This window comes from Aquarana catesbeiana, linkage group LG04 (assembly GCF_042186555.1).
Source record: "Aquarana catesbeiana isolate 2022-GZ linkage group LG04, ASM4218655v1, whole genome shotgun sequence".
Lineage (NCBI taxonomy): Eukaryota > Metazoa > Chordata > Amphibia > Anura > Ranidae > Aquarana > Aquarana catesbeiana.
Window position 1 is genome coordinate 424,082,416 of NC_133327.1, and position 22,845 is coordinate 424,105,260.

Sequence of the window (22,845 nt, forward strand, 5' to 3'; positions counted from 1 at the left end):
TCCTAACACCCCCTCTTCATATTTCTGTCTGAGCAGCTCTAACCACCCCCCCTCCCCCATCCTTCACAGCAGTGACATAGCCCTCTTCCCTGTCCTACCTTACACAGGGTTAGGGTCAGAAAGCCAAGGCAGACCTAGAGCTGACTGACATGGGGGGGGGGGGGGGCAGCACAGTTCTGAAGGAATGGTCAGAGCTTCGCAACTTTTTCTGTTAACCAACTTGTGATTGGTTGCCAGGACCGCGCTGCATCCTAACAACCGATCAATTGCTGGTTGATTAGAAAGGTGAACTGGGGCAACTCCCAGAACTGCCCTGAGCCCTTGATGTCCATAGGTGGAAGTTTAGTTGTATAGAAATAGGAGGTATACAGTACAATGTGTATTGTGCTGGGTTAGAATGGAATCGGCACTGCAGTCTGTATGAGGTTCCATGTATTCCAGGTTACCTTGTTCCCAGTACAATGCTGTCACCGCTGGCTCCTCCCTCTCTCCACCCGCCTTTCTTCTTATAGGCTTCTCCCCCATAGAGGCGGCCCTTTAACTCCATCCTACACAAAGAATAGCGCTTTCTCTTCCTCCTTGGCTTTCTTCTATCGATCTGCAGCCAGCTCAGGGTGTCGGAGCTTCCTGTTACTGAAACCACCTATAGATCACAGGAGCAAACTTACTGGGTGAGTGCAAGTCCCCATAGATACATAGGATCAGTGAAGGTGGGATCAGGTATGTATCTGGGCAGGAGGGACGGTGAGTCCATGTCATCGGTATGTACACGATAGCCCAAGATATGTCTATATATGGAGCGATCAGTGACAGATCATTCCCCTAAAACATGGCTGCATCTGCATGGCTGTCTTTGCCTAATATACAATGATTAAAAAAAGGGGGACATTGTGTCTGTATTACTATAGGAGGGAAGACAATGAATTAAATGGTGGATAGAGATTTATGTATCTTGTAGAATTAATCACATTTATACTTTAACTCTCACAATTAAAATTTTACATCTGCTTTGCTGAGTGTAACTTGAATGGAGCTGGCTTTAAAACAAAAAAAAAAAAAAAAAAAAAATAATAAATATATATTTATATTATAAAAAATATTGCAAGAAAAGTATACTGTGATCAGATTCTAAAAGCGATAGATGACATTGGTGGGGACTCCTGGGACTTGTAGTTCTTCAGAGAAAGGAGAGAGCCTGTTGGTACATGTTACTCTAAAATGTTTCACAGTCTGGTTTGTAATTGTAATCTTCTTCTTTTATGGTGGCCATACATGTAACAATCCCATCAAAATTGTGATTGGTCTGGAGGGTAAAAATTTGGAAAGTTGACCATTACAATTTTTTTCCAACAGACAATAGGGGTTGGGTTTTACATGGCAATTTCTGTGTGCAGTTCGGCATATGCATTCGTAATGAGTTTGCAGCTCTTTTTTTTGCATTTGTGTTGCTTTTTTGGCATTAATTTTTTACCAGGTTGCAGTGCATTCATGTGCGTTTTCATGCGTTCTCGTACACCTACTTTTTTTTTTTTTTTTTTTTTTTTTTTTTTTTTTAATAAAAGTAGCATGCGGTACTTTTTAGGGGCTCATGTACTGCATTCAGTTCTGCATATACTTTTACGTGCCAGTTGCATTTCAGTACGTTTACATGGGAGAAAAAGTATTTTTTTCCTTTTAAAATTGTGTGTATAATAAAAAAAAAAAAAAAAAAAAAAAAAAAAAAAATATATATATATATATTAATTTTGCAATGGTGTACATTGAAATACATTTAATTTTTCTTGCATGTGCATTCTATTATTGCGTGTATGGCCACCATTCTATCTACCAACATCTATGTATAAGGTTCATTAGATCTACCAAGAACTATGTAGTAGAATGGCCTGCCTGATTGGATAGTTTAGGTAGGTGTTCCTATTTACATCAATTTGGCAAAACTTTTTTACTTTAGTTTTGGATGAAGTAGAGAGGGATTAGAATGCTTGTCAGTTTTTATTGCTGTCCGTGTCCCCGTTAATGACATTCACCCTCTCTATTTGTTTTGCCTACCATTCTCATTAAAAGTAAAATTTTAAAATCCTAAATTTTGAGTTGTCCCCCAGAAAAGTAATAGAGGGGAAATCTTCCAATGGGGACACTAGTTCTGGTGACAGAGTGTTTTGCCTGTAGTTCTACTTTAAAGTGGATGTAAACCCGAATTTTTTTTTTTTTTTTTTATCATAATGTAGAGTATAAGATTTCCTATTATTTGAGCCCAGTCTTGCCACAAAGAGTTAATCCAGCTCTGAACAATCCTCTTTTATTGTTCAGTGAGATAAATCTTGACAAACTGAGAAAAACTTTGTCAAATACTCCCCCTTGCTGTGAGTGACAGGTGATTTACATCTCGTGCACTAGCCTAAGGCCTCTTTTACACGGACTGTCCGTTCAGGTCTGCCTGTCGGTTTTTTAGGCGGACCTGAACGGACCCTCCATAGACCTCTATGGAGTGTCGGATGTCAGCGGTGACATGTCCGCTGACATCCGACCCACTCCGATCTGAAAAAGTGTAACGGAGGAAAAACCTACTTCTCCATCCGTTTTCGGATCGGGTGACGACGGACTCTACGGTCCGTCGTCATCCCATCCCCCATAGGGGAGAGCGGCGCTCTGACAGGTCCGTCGCTGCAGTGTGCAGCGAAGGACCTGTCATCTTCCTGCTCAGCGGGGATCGACGGAGCGATCCCCGCTGAGCAAGCGGATGTTCATGGGGCCATGTGAAAGAGCCCTAAGAGACATGCAGTATTTTTAAATTCCCTCCCCCACTCCTTTCTTCAGCAGCTCTGCAAGGATTGGCTGTTCCACACCCACCGAGCTCCAGACAACAGACCCACCCACAGAATCTGCAGTTTTTTCGGGTCTAATAACAGACAGAGGGGAGACATTTGACAGGTAAAGATACATGCAGGAGGCATGTATATCCTTATAGATGGACCCAGCTGAGTTTTTGTAGTTTTAAGCCGGCCATAGATGAAGTGATTTTCTTTCCTGCAGAATCGCACATTTCCCCATCACCATAGTCAGTGTCAGCCATTGTGTTAACCCGAGGGGGGGGGGGGGGGGGCATGGGAAGCCGCTCCCACCAGGTGAGCACAGTAATTATGGCTATAATAGCTGCTAGCAATAATCGCATGTAGAATCTGACAGGCTGGTTGTACCCAAGTTGTTCGCTCAACTTGGGTACATTCAGCCTGCACGTACATGGTTCAAATCTCGGATGGTCCCTGCTGAACCAGCCGAGATTCAAACGGTCTATGGCCGGCTTTACAGAGTTAAAACTACAACTGAAAAATGCACCTAATGTGCTGGGATTTGTAGAGCTCTAGAGACTGGGAAATGCAATTCTAGTGTCCTGGGAATTGTATTTCTTGTTGGAACAGGAGTGGAGGTAGCTGCAATTTCAAGGTTACAAGTCCAAGAGAACTGGAGATATAAACAGCTGCAATAGAGGCAGGAGACATGTTAGTGAGGCCATTTGGGATCTAGAGCACTACAAAGATAAGACAAATGCATGCACAGTATGTTGGGACTTGTAGGTTTGCAGAAGCAGGAGAAACGCGGGTATAATATACCGGGACTGGTCATTCTACAGGGCCAGGCAAAATATTAGTGAGGCTAGCCGGGACTTGTCTGCAGATGCCAGTAGGGTATGCTGTGCTGGATACTGTACACACTGCATTCCATTTATTTGGTTGGGCAGCGTTTCTGTATATTGGGTATACAATGTGTAGGTGACGTGTACTATGCCACCAAATGGGTTGCTTCTGTTTCCAACACGTCTCGTCTGCAGAGTTCTGCTCCACCAAGGGCACCCTGGATAGTGGGCTGGCAGTGGATGGGACGTAGCTCTGCCATATTTTAGGATGTTGGAAATGTACAATTAACAAGATATCTAGAGCCGAGGCTGCAAAAATGGAAAGGGAAGAAAAAGCTTCTCATATGTTTATACCATCCTCTTCTAGATCGGTGAAAACCTGGCAATCGCCTACAGCCCAGATATTGTACAAAGACCTTTCTGATCTCTTCAATAATCGCTCTGTTTATTAATCCGTCTACACTGATCACAAGGCTCTATAAAAATTCTAAGGCTGCCAACAGAGCCTTAGGTCTGCATGACTTCAGTGCATCTGAAGCATGATGGGAAAGTTTAACAAAACCATAAAATGATGTTCCTTCTGTGCCTGTGTGAGTTTCTTCCGGGTACTCAGTTTTCCTGTAGAGTGCACAAGACACACCGCAGCTCTGGATTATTAACAGGATTTATTGCATTAAGGCCCCCTTCACACTGCCGTGACTTGAAAGTCGCGCGATTTTACATGCGATTTCACGGCGGCAATTTTGACACGATTTCAGGAAATACCTTTTGTAAACTTGAGGTCTATGGATCTCAACTCGCATTAAAGTCGGACCAAAGTAGTACAGGGACTACTTTTGAAGTCGCACAGATATGAATGGTACTCATTGGAAAACATGGGGTACAACTTGTAATGCGACTTTGCAGTCCCAAATCGCAGGACAAGTCGCACAAGTGTGAAAGGGGCCTTATCGAACAGAGTATTCAAAACACTTATGTTTGTCTAGCAGACAAAAAAAGTTGCAAATATTGCTATATACACTTTACCCCGTGAAATACATTGCAGCACATGCATGCTTGTTCCAGGTCTGTTAAGCTAACCATACACACATAGATTTTATGTCAGTGGGAGGAATAGTGCCACATCATTGGTGTCAGTGGGAGGAATCGCCTGCCGACTGAACAAAAAGAATCCAACAGCTTTCTCAATCTACACTTAAGCTGCCCACAGCTGGAACGAAATTCAGCTGGTTCAGTAGGGACCAGACAAATTTCAATGCATAAGCTGTTTCTGTTCAGCAGAATGTGTGGGTTTTTTTTTTTCTTTTTTTTGATGAGGAATGTTGGAGAAATGTTTGACGATCAGTGACTGCAGCTGCTGATCAATGTATTTTGACAGTGAAGAGTCCTGCTGTCAGAATACAGTTTCCCTGCAGTTTAAATACCCAGACAGTGCCTGCATCTGATTGGATGCAGGCGCTGTGCAGTCAAATTTCCAGCCTGGCTCCCCCAACCCCCCCCCCAAAGGATACCAGACAGAAGGATGCTGACAGGACAACCCACTAGGCAAATTTTGTCTGGTTCATCAGGAACTGGCTGAAATTCACTCTGTGTATGGCCAGCTCTGCCCATTAGACTGACAGTACAGCTTATTATTCTAAATGGGAAACCTTCATTTTGTTTGCAAATATTAAAGATTCTAACTACTAGCAAGAATAATTCCTTACATTTAAAGAGCACCTGTCATTTCAGATCCATCATGGCAGCGCCTGTTAGCAGGCAACCACTCACCTGCTGTCGCATCACTAGTCGTCCCATTAAAGTGAATGGGACTGTCCGTGAGTCACAGCGGGACAGAGATGACAGTTGCTCTTTAAAAATTATGATTTAAATCGAGCCTTTTTACTAGTGATTTAATTCAAATCCACCCTGTTGACCGCTTATTCAGTTTTGGGGATACCGATGAAGTGTGCCCCACAACAAGACAGTAACACATATATATGTGGTGGCTGGGAGTTAAGGCCTACCCGGATCTGCCTGTTCCGCAGGGGATCTCTCCCCTGATCTTCCGCTAAGCAGGTGAATGACAGGTCCGTGTCCACTCTGCTGATGCGGACATGAACACGGCCTCCTGTTCTCTATGGCAGTGTTTCTCAACTCCCAGTCCTCAAGGCGACCCAACAGGTCATGTTTTCAGGCTCTCCATTATTTTGCACAGGCGATTTGATTAGTTTCACTGTCTTAGTCATTTCCACAGCCGTTTCATCTGAGGGAAATCCTGAAAACATGACCTGTTGGGGCGCCTTGAGGACTGGAGTTGAGAAACACTGCCATAAAGAACAGGAGGCCGTGTCCATGGCAGTGTTTCTCAACTCCAGTCCTCAAGGCGCCCCAACAGGTCATGTTTTCAGGATTTCCCTCAGATGAAACAGCTGTGGAAATTACTAAGGCAGTGGAACGAACCAAATCGCCTGTGCAAAATAATGGAGAGCCTGAAAACATGACTTGTTGGGGCGCCTTGAGGACTGGAGTTGGGAAACGCCGCTCTATGGGACAGGCGGTCTGTTATTTCCATCTGACTGTCATCCATTCCGATCTGCCGAACGGGTGGGGAATGGATCCTGAGCCGTCTGTTTTTAGCCGTCGGATCGGATATTGGTGGGTGTCAGTGGACACATGTCACTGGCATCCGTTGCGCCATAGAAATAAATGGATAGTCTGATCGGGTCCGCCTGAAAAACTGATAGACGGACCTGATTGGTCCATCAGTGTGAAATGGGCCTAAGGGAGGGTTGGAACCCTGTCGGTTTTCTTTGCCATCTGTGTCCCATTGGAGAGATTTCCCTTCCCTTCACTTCCTGTTCTTTATCGCAACAGAAAGTGAGAGGAAATCCCTCTAGTATGGGAATTCCCAAGGTCATCAGAACTAGTGTTCCAACTGGCAGATTTTCCGTTTTATTCCTGTTCTAGTAACAACCCAAAATTTGGGATTTTTTTTTTTTTTTTTTTTTTTTTTTTTTTACTTGGTAATCGTGGTAAACGGGACAAATAGGGGGGTGAATCTCAGGAAGTGACAAGGACACTGCATTCGTTGTATGATTAACAGGTATTTTTTGTACTTGCTGAAATAGTTATTGGCCTTAAATATACTTCAGAGCCCAAAGCTGGACAAAAAAAAGAACCTCTTTCTACTCCTTCTGGCTAACCATGGTTATAATAGAAAAACCTAAATGCTCTTTTTATTTAAACCATGTGCCTGTGGCATACCAGTTCAGAGCCTTCTCTCTAATTCTGTTTACATTCTTTGGGGTCCTCCTTTTTGGCTGACCAAGTCACTGCTTGTGTGATGTGGACATGTCCTATTGCCGGTGGTGACACTTCCAGTGGTAGGGTCCTCCCAGATAGGATTCAGAGGCAGGGCAGTGAGGGGACTGGTCCCCAAGAAGATGAGGAACAGCCAAAATGATCTGGTCAAGGCAGGAAATGGTTTCAGAGCAGGGAAACTGAATGAGCAATGTATATACGCTAAAGTTGACCATACACTATACAGTCTGATTGTACAATCTTTGTCCAGTTCATACCAGAACACAATGCGGGAAACCCACATTCTGTGCAGGTTTCCCGCACCTTATACGGAATGCACTGCAGTTGTGGTCTGCAACGGGTGTCGATAGTGAGTTAATGACAGCCGAAATGCAGGTTGTAAACTCAGTGCGTTTGCCCTCACTGGATCGCATGGTGCAGTAGTACTAAGCAATGCGGTTGCAGTGAGTTTCCAAAAGTAGTGCACTGCACAGAACTGCATGTGAAACTAAATTTGGAAGTGCGCTGTGCGATCCTGTGCAGTTCCCGGTGTGAACCCGCCCTTAGATCTACCATCAACTATGTAGTGCAGGGGGCTGCCTGATTTGATACAATTTAAATGGATTGTTTCAGGGTCGATTTTTAAATCGCGACTTAAATCGCTAGTAAAAAGGCTTGATTTGAAATCGACTCAATTTAAAGCATAATTTTTAAAGAGCAACTGTCATTTCTGTCCCGCAGTAGATTCTCTTCTGACCTGCTGTTGACTCGCCGACAGTCTCATTCACTTTAATGGGATAGCTGGTGATGCGGCAGTGACGCAACAAGGCGAGGGATGTGGCGGCAGCAAATGAGTGGATGCCCGTTAATAGGCGCTGCCATGATGGATCTGAAATGGCAGGTGCTCTTTAAATGTAAGGACTTATTGTTTCTGGTAGTTAGAATCTTTAATATTTGCAAACAAAATGAAGGTTTCCTATTTAGAATAATAAGCTGTCAGGTTCGTAAAACAGCGATGTCAGAACCAATTCAATCATACAGTTTGTAGTGTACATACTGTAGGTTTGCAAAACAATGGGATAAAGGAGTATTCTTGAACTTTGGTTTATCTCATGGTTACTGTGAAATTGTGTAAATGCATCAATGCAGTGCATGTTATCTCAGCTTGCAGAGCTTGAAATCATTGAATGAGTTTACCAAAAAATGTAAATATTGCAGAATATACAGCCTAATGCTACATAACCAAGCTCCATTTCATGCTGAATAAAGTAAATTATTAATGCATCTTAAATATAAAACTTTCTTTAGATAGATTTTTACTCCAAAAGCATTTTATAAAAATCCAAAAAATCACATTTAAATCCCAACATTTTTTTTTTTCTAAAAAAAAAAATCATTGATTTCTATCCACCCTGCATTGTTTAGATGTGTCCCCCTTTTACATTGTTCTATTAAGTCTAAGAGAGAGAGAGAGAGAGAGAGAGAGAGAGAGAGACTGACTCTCTTCACAGGTGGATCCCTACTATGCATGCGCAAAGTGCTCTGCGCTTTGTGAATGGCCTGGCGGTGGGGGAAGGAGGGGGGCCAAACTTGCCGCTGCAAACTCACCCAGAAGAGGGAGCAGGTACCTGTCAAAACCAGGTACCCGACCCCCAAATGTGGCAGCGGAGGGGGGGGGAGTAGGCAGACAAGATGAGCTTCCCCTTTTGGGTAGAGCTCTGCTTTAAATCACACTTCCTGGATTTTAGAGGTCCTGGTGACACAGCCAGGGCCTCACAGATGCCTCCTAGGAAGGCTACGTCACCAGTGCCCTCCTGGGAATTCCTGTGTAAACGCTGAAAGATTTCACCAGATCTCTTGGCAAAGACTTCTCTCTCCTTTTTTTTTTTTTTTTTTTTTTTTTTTTTTCCCTTTACTTGGGTGGTGTCTACGTGTGCATGCGCAGGATCTTCTTGTGCAGGTGGTAGGTTAGAAATCCAGGAAGTAACGAGAGGGAGAATCTTTTGCGTTTTTGAAATTAGTTGGAAAAAAGCACGGGGGGGGGGGGGGGGGGGGGGAGTAAAAAAATTCTCAGAAACCAAAGCCTGCAATTTGGACTAAATATCTTTTGCTTATGTCTTTTCGTAGTGGGTTTTTTTTTTTTTTTTTTTCCTATTTGGTTCGCGTAAAGGTCCACTTTAAAGTAGCTTGGTTATATAAACAGCGGTTACGTCCCCAGCTAGTGAATTGGAATGTTTCTGTTAAGAAGCCCTGATAATTAACAGGAAGGAGTGGGTGAAAGGAAAAGGCTTTTCAAAACTTCCGCAAATGCGGCTTCCTGCGTGTCATACCACAGTGTATAGGTTTCTTCATGGATATACCATGACTGCATGTTGGGGAAATTGCTAACGTAACGTTTTTACACTATAGTTTGTGATTTTGTTAGTAAACTCTGATTTTTTTTTTTTTTTTTTTTTTTTTGTTATCATACCCCCTTCAGGTCAATGCCATAATGTTCTAGTATGCACAGCCCTCCAGTGCTGCAGTGTCACCGATCCTGTGGGTCATGGGGGGCTTCCATCTTCACCTGGTCTTTCTTTCAGGGTTCCAGCTCTTAGGCCACTTGAATGCCCAGGCCAAGATGTTGTCGCTCTTGCACATATGCATGGGAGGCTCATCATCACAGCACAGATCAGGTGCCATTAATGCACGCTGAGCTGCGCATGCATGGCTCAGTGTACAATACAGCAGACAGGGAAGAAAAGCACTTATGACCAGGTCCCTCCAGTCATAGCCCTACTTATCTGCATGTAGCACCCTGGAGTTTAGTCAGGGTTGCTCCTCAAAATTTACTTGCCAGGAATAGTCATCTTGGATAATTGTTAGAGATCCATTGATTTCTCCCCAAGTTTGGCCTTGTTGCACTTTTCCTTATTTACCATTAGGTGGCCGGGTACCTAGTGGTACTAGATTTGAGAAGGGCAATGCAAAGGTCAGATTATGGGTATATGGGGTATCTCTGCCAATGGGCAGGAGTTTTCTTGGATCCCTTGGCCTGCTGGGAGAGCCTATATCTTTGGGTGGAGTCAGGTGTTCTGTACCACCTGGACAGCTGTCTGGGTGGAAGTGTGTTGTACTGCCTGGGCTGCTAGGCCAGAGATTGGGCCTATCCTGGGCACATCTGGCTGCTAGGCTGTCTGAGTGCCTATCCAGAAGCAAGAGAGAGCAGCGCAGGGTTGGGACTGCAGCTTGCAGTCCAAACAAAAGTGAGGGTTTTGCTGGACGGAGAACCTGTTGTGGTCAGAGGTAGAATAGAAGGGAAGCTGTCGCCGCTAAGAGGCCAACCGCCTTATTACCAGGGACCACTGTGAGTAACTGAAGCAAGTACCGGAGCAAACTTCAGCGGGTATGAAGCCAGTGGAGGTGAGGCTTGCAGAGCAGCCTTGTGTCTTGAGCCAGGGACTGAGCAGGCCAGTGGGGTGAAGCTTGAGAGGTATCTTGAGTGCAAAGCTAGGGACCCGGCAGAGAGGCGGGGGTAATGCTTGAGGAAGATACCACTGTGAAGATAGGAGAAGCTCAAGGGATACAGTGGCAGTCAATCGGCGGGTCTATTGAGAGACTGGGAGCTCAGTGGGCTAGTGGGCTGAAGAACTACAAGAAGTGATTGTAGTGGAAGTGAAAGAACCTTTCTTTTTTTTTTTTTTTTTTTTTTTTTCGCTTTGTGTTAGGAACTGTTAGATTGTTGCCATAGGAGACAGCATCCCTGCACATGCAGATGTGGCATCTTGCTGGATGCCTTTCCCTGCATGGCTGTCCTCCTATTGAAGTCGGAGTCTGACAATTGAATTTGCAACTACTTAAGGGTGTCCTGGCCCTAACCCTCTTTCCCCCAAAAGTTTAAGAGAAAAAAGTCTATTGCATTTAAGAAGTGTCTGGCACCCAATGACTAACCACCTTGTACCCACCATATACAGAAGGATGTCAGCTATCTCTGGTCCTGGAGGTTCTCATTAGACCTAAGGAGGCCTGGGACCTTGCTACATGCAACAAGCGTTCCAAATGCATTGTCTGAGAAAATGTTTACCTTGAAATGCTTATAAGTTCAAGTGCAAAACAGCACATGTACAATTTGTACATAGTTTTTGTAAGAATAGGGGATAACATCCAGTAATACCCAAGTGGCACTAAACAATATTATTCTCCAAAAAAATTTCCATACACATCCACTACTTAATGGCCCCATAATGTATTTTTCATAAAATTATTTCTTTCTGTGTTTTTCTGCCTCCTTGTAACATCCTCGGTGGGCTCCTGAACATCTCCTTTCCCCCTCCACTTCCATTTGTTTGGAAATGGGCCATGCATGTTAGTTGTGGCCACATGTACTGCTCTATTCTCACTACACATCCCATAATTTATAGTTCATCTCATGAGCCAGCAAGAGAAAGTGGCTATGTTCCTACATACTGTAAAACCATGAAGAACAACCGTAGCCACCCTCTATCAGGAAGTTGGACCGCAGTAGCAAAAAAAGGGATTTGGAGGAGGCTGAGAGCAATGGAAGGCCCTTTTTTTGGGTTGAGAATGCATACTTGAATGGAATAGTTTTGTGTTTAGCATTACTTTAATCCATGCTTTCTGTGTTCATCCTCGCTGGCTCCAGTTGTGATGACTGGTCTCCTGAAACAATGATTCTTGTTGCCACCGCTCTCGCTGACAGCTCCATGCAGGACCGACTGTCCTGTCATTAGATGGGATATGGCGGTTGATGGGAGTGCACACCAACATTCCAGCACTGACCAGAATTCTGGCTGTTGTGATATGGATTCAGCTACTACTGTTACAATCTAGTTTCCTGGCTCTTATGCTGACCCACTGCTACCAGCAAGATCTGATCTTTTTTTTTCAAAATGGTTTTTATTAAATTTTCCATATACAGGGAAAGAAACACATTGTTGAAAAGTAAGTAACATGTGAACATACAATACTAAACAGTAGGTTACAGTTCGTCAGTCCAAGCCGGGTAAAATTCAGAAGGGGGGGGAGGGGGAATGTAATACTATATTTAATCACACTTGTGTTTCCAGTCAATACTTCCAGGCGTTGGTAAATTTTGCAAGAGTATCGTTCTGTAAGGCAGAGGTGTATTCATGTTCTTTGATTAAGTTTATTTGATGTTTAACATCAGAAATGTTTGGGACCAAGGAGCTTCTCCATTTGCGCATAATGAGTGACCTAGCTGCAAATAGAATATGCATTGTTATGGTTCTGAATTCATGTGGAAGGGAATTTAGACCAATACTAAGAATGGCTAGGGATGAAGTGGGTTTAGGTATAACACCAGTGATGTCTGAGATTAAGGAGAATACTCTTCTCCAGAAGGGGTGGATGTGCGGACATTTCCATAGAATATGAATAAGGGAACCCTTGTAGGGGCAATCCCTCCAACAGAAGTCGTCGTTGAGGTTGAATTGAATTTTTTGCGACAGTTCCCAATATTTATTACAGTTGGAGGCTTTGTGGTTGTATTGTATGGCTGAACGCCATTGGGAATCCGAGAAAGAGGCCTGAAGATCCCTCTCCCATCTCTTGTATGTTGATGTCTTTAATAAATAAGTCTTTGTTTTGTAATGGGTTGTACATAAGGGTTATTCCTTTTGCTTTGGGGGAGTTGGAAGTCCAGAAGGACCACGCCTTGGAGGGGATAGTGACTGTTTGGGATAGGATTTTTTTGCAAGTAGGAGGCTATACGTCTGTATGTGTATGCACCTTGCGATGAAATTGAGTGTCTAGAGCTTATGGTATGGAATGGAAGAAGTAGGTTGTTGTGTATTATTTCTGTCAGTGGGAGACTTTTTATGTTTAACCAGTGCTTGAGTGACGGGTCTGGGAGTATGAATTTGAATACTTCCACAGGGGGAGATACTGTTTGGGTGTGTTCTGACAGGGACGTGTCTCGGAATAGGAAGTGCCATGCCTCAACTGCGGCCGATGTCGTTGGGTAGTCTGTTTTTTTTTTATTTTTGTTTTTGTTTTTTATTGGGTCTCAAGTGATTATTCTGAGCTAGCAAAAAAGAGCTTAAATTGCCTTCAGGTACAAATGATTGCTCGATAAATTGCCATTGTTTATTTAGCAAAGGCGTAAACCAATGTCTGATTTGGTCCAGTAACATTGACATATAATAATCTTTTGTGTCCGGGAAGCTCATACCTCCTGCAAGTTTGTGTTTTACGATAGTGGAATAGGAACAACAAGGTTTCTGACCCAGCCATACGTAAGAACTCAGTAATCTTTTAAGGGTGCTGAAAGATCTCAGTAACTTTTAATAAAATGGCAACGTTAGAGAAAGGTCAGAAGTTCTCAACTGCATTCTTGTTCCCGGTCCCTTGCTGGCTGTATTGAAGCCAAAGGACTACGATGGCAACCTAGCATTTTCAGAAGGAAGGCTCAGCAGTGGCAATCTGCATATTCTTCTCATGAGAAGTACCTACCACATTAATCTACCACATAGTGTAAATAAGAGTAGGCAAAGGAATTAGAAGTGGCTGATTAGGCCCCTATCAGTTTTTCAGGCAGACTCTATTGGGACCTCCATTCTCTTCTATGGATCGGCAGGTATAAACAGACTTGTTTCCTTTTACACCCGCCCACATTCAATCCAATTCATTAACAGATGGGGGATGTCCATTTCCATCCAACCACCAATAGAGAGCGGGCTGTGCCTGCTTTACATAATTGAAGCAGACATGGACCTGTCATCTGTCTGCTGATCCCCGCTGAGCAGGTGGATTTTCCACCTCGGCTGAACAAGCAGATCACAGCCAGAGTCTGGCCTGTGTCAAATGGGTCTACACATTATTCCAAATTCGGAACATACCTGTAACCAGTGAAGTCAAACTCTACATGCCTAATATCCTACATGCTTTTTTTCAAGGTAGGAAATGGTAGCAGATGAGGGTAAAAGCCCTGGAACCTGCACCTTTAAAAACAAGTTGGGTATGGCAGCTCCTATGTTATCTTTATAGGTTCTTTAAAGAAAAACTTTAGTTCGATTCTGTAATTTGATTTGAGAAAAAAAAATACTGTAGCTGCTATCTTTTAAAAATCAGGTACCTTACCAGTGCCTGTGGTCCACTGTTGTCTTCCTGTAGTTTAGTGTTCTCCAAACTGCAGACTCGGGGTCATATATAGCCCATTTCTTGCCTTTTATCTGGCCCTTGGGCACCATTCCCCCTACCAATCCCATCACTGGGGCACTATTCCTCCCATTAGAACCAATGATGGGGCACTGATGCTGGCACACTTTCTACTAGGGCTGCAACTAACGATTATTTTCATAATCGATTAGTTGGCCGATTATTGTTTCAATTAATCGGTTAATAACCATAAAAAAAAAAAGAAAAAAAGTGTGGCGTATAATTTAGTTAATATGTAAAGTTTTTTTTTTTAAAAAAAGGCAATTTATTCTTAAATATCTCTATGCAGGGGTAAATGTAAATAACCAACTGTATGGTTAGGGAGCAAAATCTCTAATCCACTCTGATAATAGACAGAAGAGATATACTGTATATACTATTAGAGGGTGAATCTGATAAATATTATCAGACTCAGAGATCAAATGTCTTCCTTCAAAAAAAAAAAAAAAAAAAATTCATTTTAAGAACAGTCATTCGATTTTCTAATCGTTAGTGGGGTCAAGTCGACATTCATTTTCAACCACAGTTACAGGAAAATTTGGAAATAGAAAACTTCTTGGTCAAAGGAATTTTAAGACAGTGTATGTGGTTTTCATTCAGAAATTACATTCATTTTAAAAACAGAATGTTAAAAACAAGTGAAAATTTCAAACAACATTCTATCATTCAGCGAATGTACAAAATATTCTCGTCTGAAAATTGATCCGTGTGGCCAGAACAAGGCTTGCTACACACCTATGCAGTTTGATTTTGATCTGTTTCTGCAGTGCTTTTTGCTGTGCGTGTTGATTTTTGCGCACGTAATTTTGCGGCGATTTGCGTTTTTGCATTTTTTTTTTTTGGCCAGTTTGTTGTTGGGCAGATTAAAAAACACAAATTGCTGCAAAAACGCATTAAATGCTTTTCTGCAGCTTCTCCATTGAAGTATGTTGAACCAAAAAAAGCACAGTTTTTGCATTAAAAAAAAAAAAAAAAAAAAAAAAAAGTCCCTGACCCTTTCCAAATACGCAGCAGCTGAAAAAAGCATAGATGTGAACGTGTCCAATGGGAAACCATGTAAATGAACTGCAGTGCGCTTCTGCAAAAAAAGCACCAAAAAACACATAGATGTGAACCAGGTCTAAGACGTTTAGTAACATAATAGGGTTAAAAAAAACGAAATTTAGCCCTTTATAGTAAAAAAAAAAAAACACAAAAAAAAAGATCACTACTGTAAGGGCTTCATTTTTTTTATTGTAGAACTGTGAAAGTAACATCTACAGTAGATTATTTGCTTTTTTTGTACTATAAAGGGCTCGTTTTTAGTTTTTTTTTTTTTTTTTTTTGTTTTTTTTAACCCCATTATGTTACTGGCCGATTAATCGAGTATGAAAATAGTAATCGATTAATTTCATCGATTAGTTTTCGATTAGTTGTTTCAGCCCTACTTTCTACACTCATTGGCCACAGTCCATCCCCCCTAAAGCCTGAAAGACAGTAAACTGGCCCCTTGCTTGGAATGTTTGGAGTCCCTGCTGTAGTTGGTTCTTCTTGATGCTGTGGGTTTCTGGTGCTGCTATCTTGGATACGGGAGCCAGCTGTGGCTTCCTCAGGAACCACAGCTAGCTTTCCACTGCACATGTGCGAGCTTGCGAAGCGCTTTGTCATTGGTCCTGCAGTCTCTTCAGACATGTGACAAATACAAACTGGTACTCCTTCTCCCCAGCGCAAAAAAAACAAAAAACAAAAAAAAGCTCCGTTACAGGCTGGAGGAGGGAGCAAACCAGCGGGACTTCACTTTTTGAGTGAAATACCACTTTAAGTGAATGTTTGAGTATAGATCTGCCCTTTATTTCTTGCATCGCTCGTACAGCCTTCAGGTTGCATGCTGCCCACTAATCCCCCCCCGTTGGGAGCCATATAAATGCAACTGGAATGGCCGACGCACCAGCTGCATCCCAGTGCCAGCACGCCTAAAATGTAAACAAAAGCCGCCAATGTGAGGTCTGCCTAAATTTACCTGCACGCTGGCTCTTAAATGTGGGGTCCTATTGTGATAAGAGGCAGGGTCTGCTACCCTGACCTTACAGCTATGGATTGCTGAAGAACTTGATGAATGTTAAAGGCAAACTCCACCTTAACAGGTTACACTCATACTTTAGATGTAGCAATGTGGCCAAGCTGCTCCAGCCACCACCACGCTTCTAGAATGTTCACGCTCCATGCAGTCCTGTACCCGAAGCTCCGTACTTTGGTATGTTTCAGTGGCTGCAGAAAGTCTTCAGGAACTTGTGTATTGCACCCGCAATGTACGGATAACGGTTGCCGTGCTTTGCAGGCTACTATGTCAACAATACATATTTTTTTTTCCAGTAAATATGGGTGTATAAGTTAGAAATGGCATTTAAAAGAAAGAAGGATCACAGTGAATGTAAGTTTCTTTACAATTCATGTTCATAAATTGATGGTTGTAAATCCGCCTCTTCACATCTTTTGCGATGAACATCTGAGCTGTGGGGTGCATGTAATGTTGAGTACTGGACGTTTCAGTGCCATTTAGAAATATTGGCACTGCAGAGCACACACGTTGCATGTATTACTATGCATTGTGGTTACATATGGTAAAGAATGTGTTTTTACCATGCAATAATGAAGGAGCAATGTTTTAATGCTATACTCTGGACTTGTCTGGGGCCGCAGCTAGGGTCCCCTATATGTACTCAGGTGACCACCACTGCCTTGCTTAACTGTACCACAACCTACATTGTAGCTTGTTGTACTTTGACTGTTTGGGCACTTTGATCAAACCAGGGAAGGGAGGGCAAGTATATGAACTATTGGTCTCATTCCTATCAGTCATAAAATGCTGGGTATGAGCCATTTGCTCAGATGAAATTGATTTTTACCATGTCTTGTAAACATTGAGGGCTGTCAGACGGGGAACACAAGGGAGGGCTTAGCCTAGGGGAGAGAATGAGTCTTGACTTGAGAAAAAGTTGAGATTTACGCAACGTGCACTCTGGCTTTGTCTTTAAACACAGTCAATAGAAAAATCCATAAACTGGACAAGTAGTGACTTTGTAGAGTTACATTTCTAAGTTCATCAGTATAAAAACAGGTTTAGTAATCGGTTCACTTGAACTCAGATGTTCTCTTGGGGCCTGTTTATACAATCGCCCTGCAGTGCATAACACATGGTAATATGTGCTATGCACGTTGATATGGTGCCTTTAATTCTGAAGAGAACCCTAATGCACTTTCTTGGCACACACTCAGCCAGCCATAGGCAGTTTGAATCTTTGTTCAGCAGGGACTGGCCAAGATTCAAACCATGTATGGACATGCTGATTGTACCCAAGTCGATCCATTGATCAACTTGGGCACAACCAGCATTGGATTTTTAGGATGCGGTTATTGCCAGCAGCTATAGCCGCTAGCAATAATCGTTTTGCTCTTGGCTCCCCACGCCTCAGCCCCTCTCCGGGAGAATACAATAGCTCTATGGGAGGCATTCCCCCTACAACACTATCTGTGTTGATGGGGGTATTCAGTGATTTTCTTTCCTGCAACCCGTACCATCTGTGGCCAACTTTATTTACAGTCCAAGTTAATGCATTGTGCTTCAAAAAATGCATGCGTGGTTTGGGGTCCTAAAGCAATGCACATGAATTGGTGAACCAGAAGATGTTGCATGTATGGTTGAGTCCTAATGTACAGTGAAACTACATGCTTGCGTTTAGCACACCACTATGAATGGGCTCTGGTTGGTTGATGAATTCGTGTGTTTTTTTTTTTTTTTTTTTTTTTTTTTCTGCCTTTTAGCCTAGGCTCACATATATGCGAGGTGGGAACCAACGACGGTTCCTGCACCGCATCTCTCTCGCAGGCAGTTCACAGTGCCCTCTGCGAACCTCTGCGGGTGTCCATACAATGTTAATGACACCCACAGATCAGTTCACAGATCGCAGTGTGAACTGTGAACTCGCACAAGAATCGGATTGCATGGGTGAGAACACCCATGCGATCCAATTCTAGTGCGGGGGAAAGTCCCTGCACTATTTTCCTGTGAGTCCAGTGTGAGTTCAGCCATACAACTGTAATGTGGGTGTGACTCGCATACGATGTTTGTTCGCACAAGTGTGAAACTGGGCTTAATGCAGAGAATGCATTAGAATGAAAAACCCTTTAGCCTTTACAACCACTTTCATTTTTCCCACTAAAAACACACACACACCTAACACAATGATTCTGTAGCAGCTACAAAATTGCTTGTGTGATGTGACCATAATTGCAACTGTAAACGGAAAGGAGGGCAAGTAAAAAGTACCATATTGCTCTATATAGAGTACATTCTTCCTTGGCATTTCTCAGTGTACACTTCTTGGGGATATGGGAATTAAATTAAATTTAGCTTTAACCTTGCTTATGTAACTAATTAATTATTAAATCTAATGAAGGTATTCCATTTAAATTGAAAGATGACTTTTTTTTTTTTTTTAATTTATTTATTGTTTTTATTGCAGATTGATCATGAATGTGGAGCATGAAGTTAGTCTCCTGGTGGAGCAGATCCATCGTCTTGGCACAAGAGGTGAATATAAATTATGAAAATCTGTTTGATGTAAACAAAATAAATCCTAAAGGAATGGGAGATAGTTGAAGAACACTGCCCATATCTCAAAAGATGCTTCAATTGGATATAGATAGAGATATAGATAGAGATATAGATAGAGATATAGATAGAGATATAGATAGAGATATAGATAGAGATATAGATAGAGATATAGATAGAGATATAGATAGAGATATAGATAGAGATATAGATAGAGATATAGATAGAGATATAGATATTATATAATTTTTATTTGTGTGGTTATGTAGTGCAACGTTGATGGGGTCTGCCTATCCTGTTGGGCCAAAATCGCACTTGACTTGTACCAAATAGTACAGGAACTTTTTCCAAAATCGCACTGTGCTGAGTTGCATTATTATGAACAGGCACCATTGAAAACTATGTGATTTCCGTTATCATGCGACTGTGTGACATCTGAAATTGCACTAGTGTGACTGGAGCCTAGACAAAGTGATCCTCCAGTCAGGCAGAATCTGATGTGCTTTCACTTTTAGCTATCTTGGTGCTCTGAGAATCCAGATTTCATGTTTAAATTGTTTATTTGCCGAACAAAGATTTTGTGACTGTAGTGAAACTTTTTGAAGAACCCTCATATAAAGGCTTGGTTGCTTAGATAGCTATGCAATTAAGTGTGTGACAATCAGTGCCACCCTAATTATTAATAAAGTGCAAAGAAAATAATATATTTTAAAATTGACCCCGTGTATATATCATGCAGCTGCTGTACTCTCTAAGTGGATTTACTTCACAAATTAGTATTGAATATAATTATATATGCATACGTGTGTGTGTGTGTGTGTGTGTGTGTGTGTGTGTGTGTGTGTGTGTGTGTGTGTGTGTGTGTGTGTGTGTGTGTGTGTGTGTGTGTGTGTGTGTGTGTGTGTGTGTATATATTATCACATACATACATACATACATACATACATACATACCCAATATTCTAGATATGTGGTTTTGAACCAGGGTAACAAATAACCAATGAGTGTTTACATTTTCATATACAATATTGCACTATGCATGCACATATAGGGCTACCATTACTCATTAACTATATAGCCATAGGTTAGAACAGTCCATATGTGATGAAACCTAAAAACATGGCAAGTTGCTAGAAAGTCCTAATCACCACTGTGTCCACCATGCGTGACTAATTACAATACCTCTTCCTAATGCAATGGTAAGTGCTCTCTCTACACCCCAGGTGAAGTGTGTGCTTGCCAGATAGACGTGGCTGACAAAGCAGCCTGCACGCTGTGTGTGAGAAATCCTCTGTGATGATCCACTACACTCCTCTTGGTCTGCCCCACTGAAGATCTTTTATGGCGTTTACTTCTTAAACCATTGTACATGAAGTAAAACAATCCCAGCAATAGATCGTTGTGCAGTATGTTTATTAAAAAACTCCTAAAATATACAATAAAAATTTAATTGCATTGTGCGGGTGCCTGAGAAACCAACACGTACAGCTCTGCTCAATCAGATTTTTTTTTTTTTTTTTTTTTTGATGGGTAACATGCTATTGCCACTGATTGAACAGAGCTGTATGTGTTGGTGTCTCACGGATCCACTACTTTACTGAGACTGATGCAGCTAAAATTTGGAGCAGTCATACATGGTAACCAATCTGTTACTAGCTTTCATTTTCAAAGCTTAAAGCAGAATTAAGGTCTTCACGTGTAACTAAATGCAGACTTTTTTTTTTTTATCTTTTTGGATAGTGGAGATGGATTAGAACCCCTGTCAGGTTTTATTGCTGTCTGTGTTCCAGATAGCGATTCACACTCTCTATTTGTCCTGTTTACCATTCAATTAGTGAATGTAAAAAAGAAGATCCCAAACATTTGGTCTGAAGCCAGAACAGTACTAGATCAGTACATATCCAATGGGGACACTCATTCTGGTTACACCCCAGGATTCCTTCACTTTGGAGTGATTTCCTCACTTCCTGTTTTGGCTATGGGGGGTGGATGAAGGAAAATGTCCCCTATGAGAGATGGCAAAAAAATTTACAAGGGTTTTAAAGTGATTGTAAAGTCTTGTTTTATTTGTATAAAAATAACAAACATGTTATTACCTACCTGCTCTTTTGTAGTGGATTTGCCTTTTTTTCTGTGATCCTGGCCCCTCCCTCCGGTTCAGTGCCCCCACAGCCAGCAGCTAGCTATGGGGGCACCCGAGCTGAGTCACTGCTCAGTGTGTCCATTGACACTAAGCCTGGCCCTGCCCCCTCTCTCCCCTGACTGGCTAGCTGACTTTGACAGCCTCGAGAGCCAATGGTGCTGCTGCTGTGTCTCAGTCAATCAGGAAGGAGAATCTCGGACAGCTGAGACTCATTGACATCGCTGGACAAAGACGGACCTTAGGTAAGTATTAGTGGGGCTGCTGCACACAGAAGGCTTTTTATCTTAATGCATAGAATGCATTAAGACAAAAAAAACCACCTGACTTTACAACCCCTTTAACCCTCCCTTACTCTATCCAAATGGGGGAGAAAAAAAAGATTTGCCTTTTTTGTTGCACGGGCATGCAGTGTCTCCTCTGCCATGCAATAAACTTGCCTGCTTGCAGTCTTCTTTAGAATGTACACTGAGCTCTCCCTGTACAGCTCAGTTTACAAAATCCTGTGTGCCGGGATGACTGCACTCCTGCACAAGCCATTGAACGTGGACACATCCCGTCACCTGGAAGACAGCGAGTAGAAATCAGGTGCTGGCGAGGGACCTCAGACTGCTGAAGAGGTAAGTATTGCGGACTTTTAGTTCCTCTTGAACTGAGGAAGCTTAAGCTAGAAGCTGATCTTTGCTGAACTGAAAAAAAAAAACAGTGCCTCTTTCATTGTGATGCTAATTGATGTAACCCTGTTTTTATTTGTAGACCCGGATGGAAAACTGAAAGTAAAGTTCGGTGTATTATTTCATGATGACCAGTGTGCCAATTTATTTGAAGCCATGGTTGGAACCTTAAAAGCTGCCAAACGCAAGAAGATTTTAACATATGGTACAGAACTGCTTTTACAAGGGGTACATGACGACATAGATATTGTGCTGCTTCAGGAGTAATCTGGATTACAGATGTCACTTTGGCTGCACTAAATCTTTTTAGTCGAAAGAGAAAACTATTTTCTTCAGGAAAACCTGTGCACAATCAAGATGATAAATGTGGTATTTTTATATCGGACATTCATGATAACTTTTTTTTGTTACATTAATGTTTTGCTCGAAAATACATTCCCTTTGGCACCTTTTAATGTGTACCAGCAATAAAGTGTATTCGAAATTTAGAATCCTGAAAGAGTATCTGTGTATGATGTAAATCCTCCAAATATTACAAAAAAAACATACTGAATACATTGGCGCTGACTCCATTGTTTGTAGTATAATCACATCTGGATAAATTTGTATTGTCATCCAAAGTGTTTGTTTATTTAAAGTGTTACTAATCCCAGGACCCTGCATTCACTGTATCTGGTCTCTTACAGTACACAGAACATGGAGGATTTAATTATTAGTAAATATAAAATGCTAAATACCTTTTCTCATCAGCAGTATAAAGCAGACTTATGACTTTTATCAGTGTCCAGCAGAGCACTAGTTAATGCTTGTAGGAGGAGTTTTAATTCTCCCCTGATTGCCCTATGAGGCTGCAGAACCCCTGACACTGTCTGGACAGTGCTGATTGGCCCTGTGCGTATCACATGCACTCTCTAGCAATACCTACAAACAGCATGTGCAGCTTGCCTCCAAGGAGATGGACTGGGGACAGTGGAAGAAGGGGAGCATCAGAAGACAAGATCAAACAGCCTTTTTACACAATGCAGAGGATTAACCCCTTAGGTTCCACAGTGAGTATAATGAGCGTGCTTTACTGCATATACGGACTGATTTTACTGTTGTGGGTTTAGTAACAGTTTAAGGATCTTTGTTTTCCAGTTTTGTTATGCCAGTGTTTCGAGAAAACCGTGGACAAATCCTTATTGGAAACACACTTTAATAAAAAAAAAAAACAAACTATAAAACCCAAATTATGTTCTCTAACCCCCTCATCTTATACCACAAAACCACTTAATACTTTACTTTAAGGGATGCTAAACTTTGGTTTAAAAATTAATATTTATATTAAATAAAATATCTATGTATTCTTA

General features: G+C 42.0%; 1 protein-coding gene across 1 annotated transcript; it reads left to right on the forward strand.

Annotated features, from left to right (window-relative positions):
- The first annotated feature begins 537 nt into the window (after positions 1-537).
- Positions 538-21,995, forward strand: ABRACL (ABRA C-terminal like). Its single transcript, XM_073627389.1, has 3 exons — positions 538-671; positions 18,595-18,662; positions 21,579-21,995. The coding sequence occupies exons 2-3, from the start codon at positions 18,602-18,604 to the stop codon at positions 21,761-21,763; spliced, it is 246 nt and encodes an 81-aa protein (XP_073483490.1). The 5' UTR covers positions 538-671; positions 18,595-18,601; the 3' UTR covers positions 21,764-21,995.
- Positions 21,996-22,845: the final 850 nt, after the last annotated feature.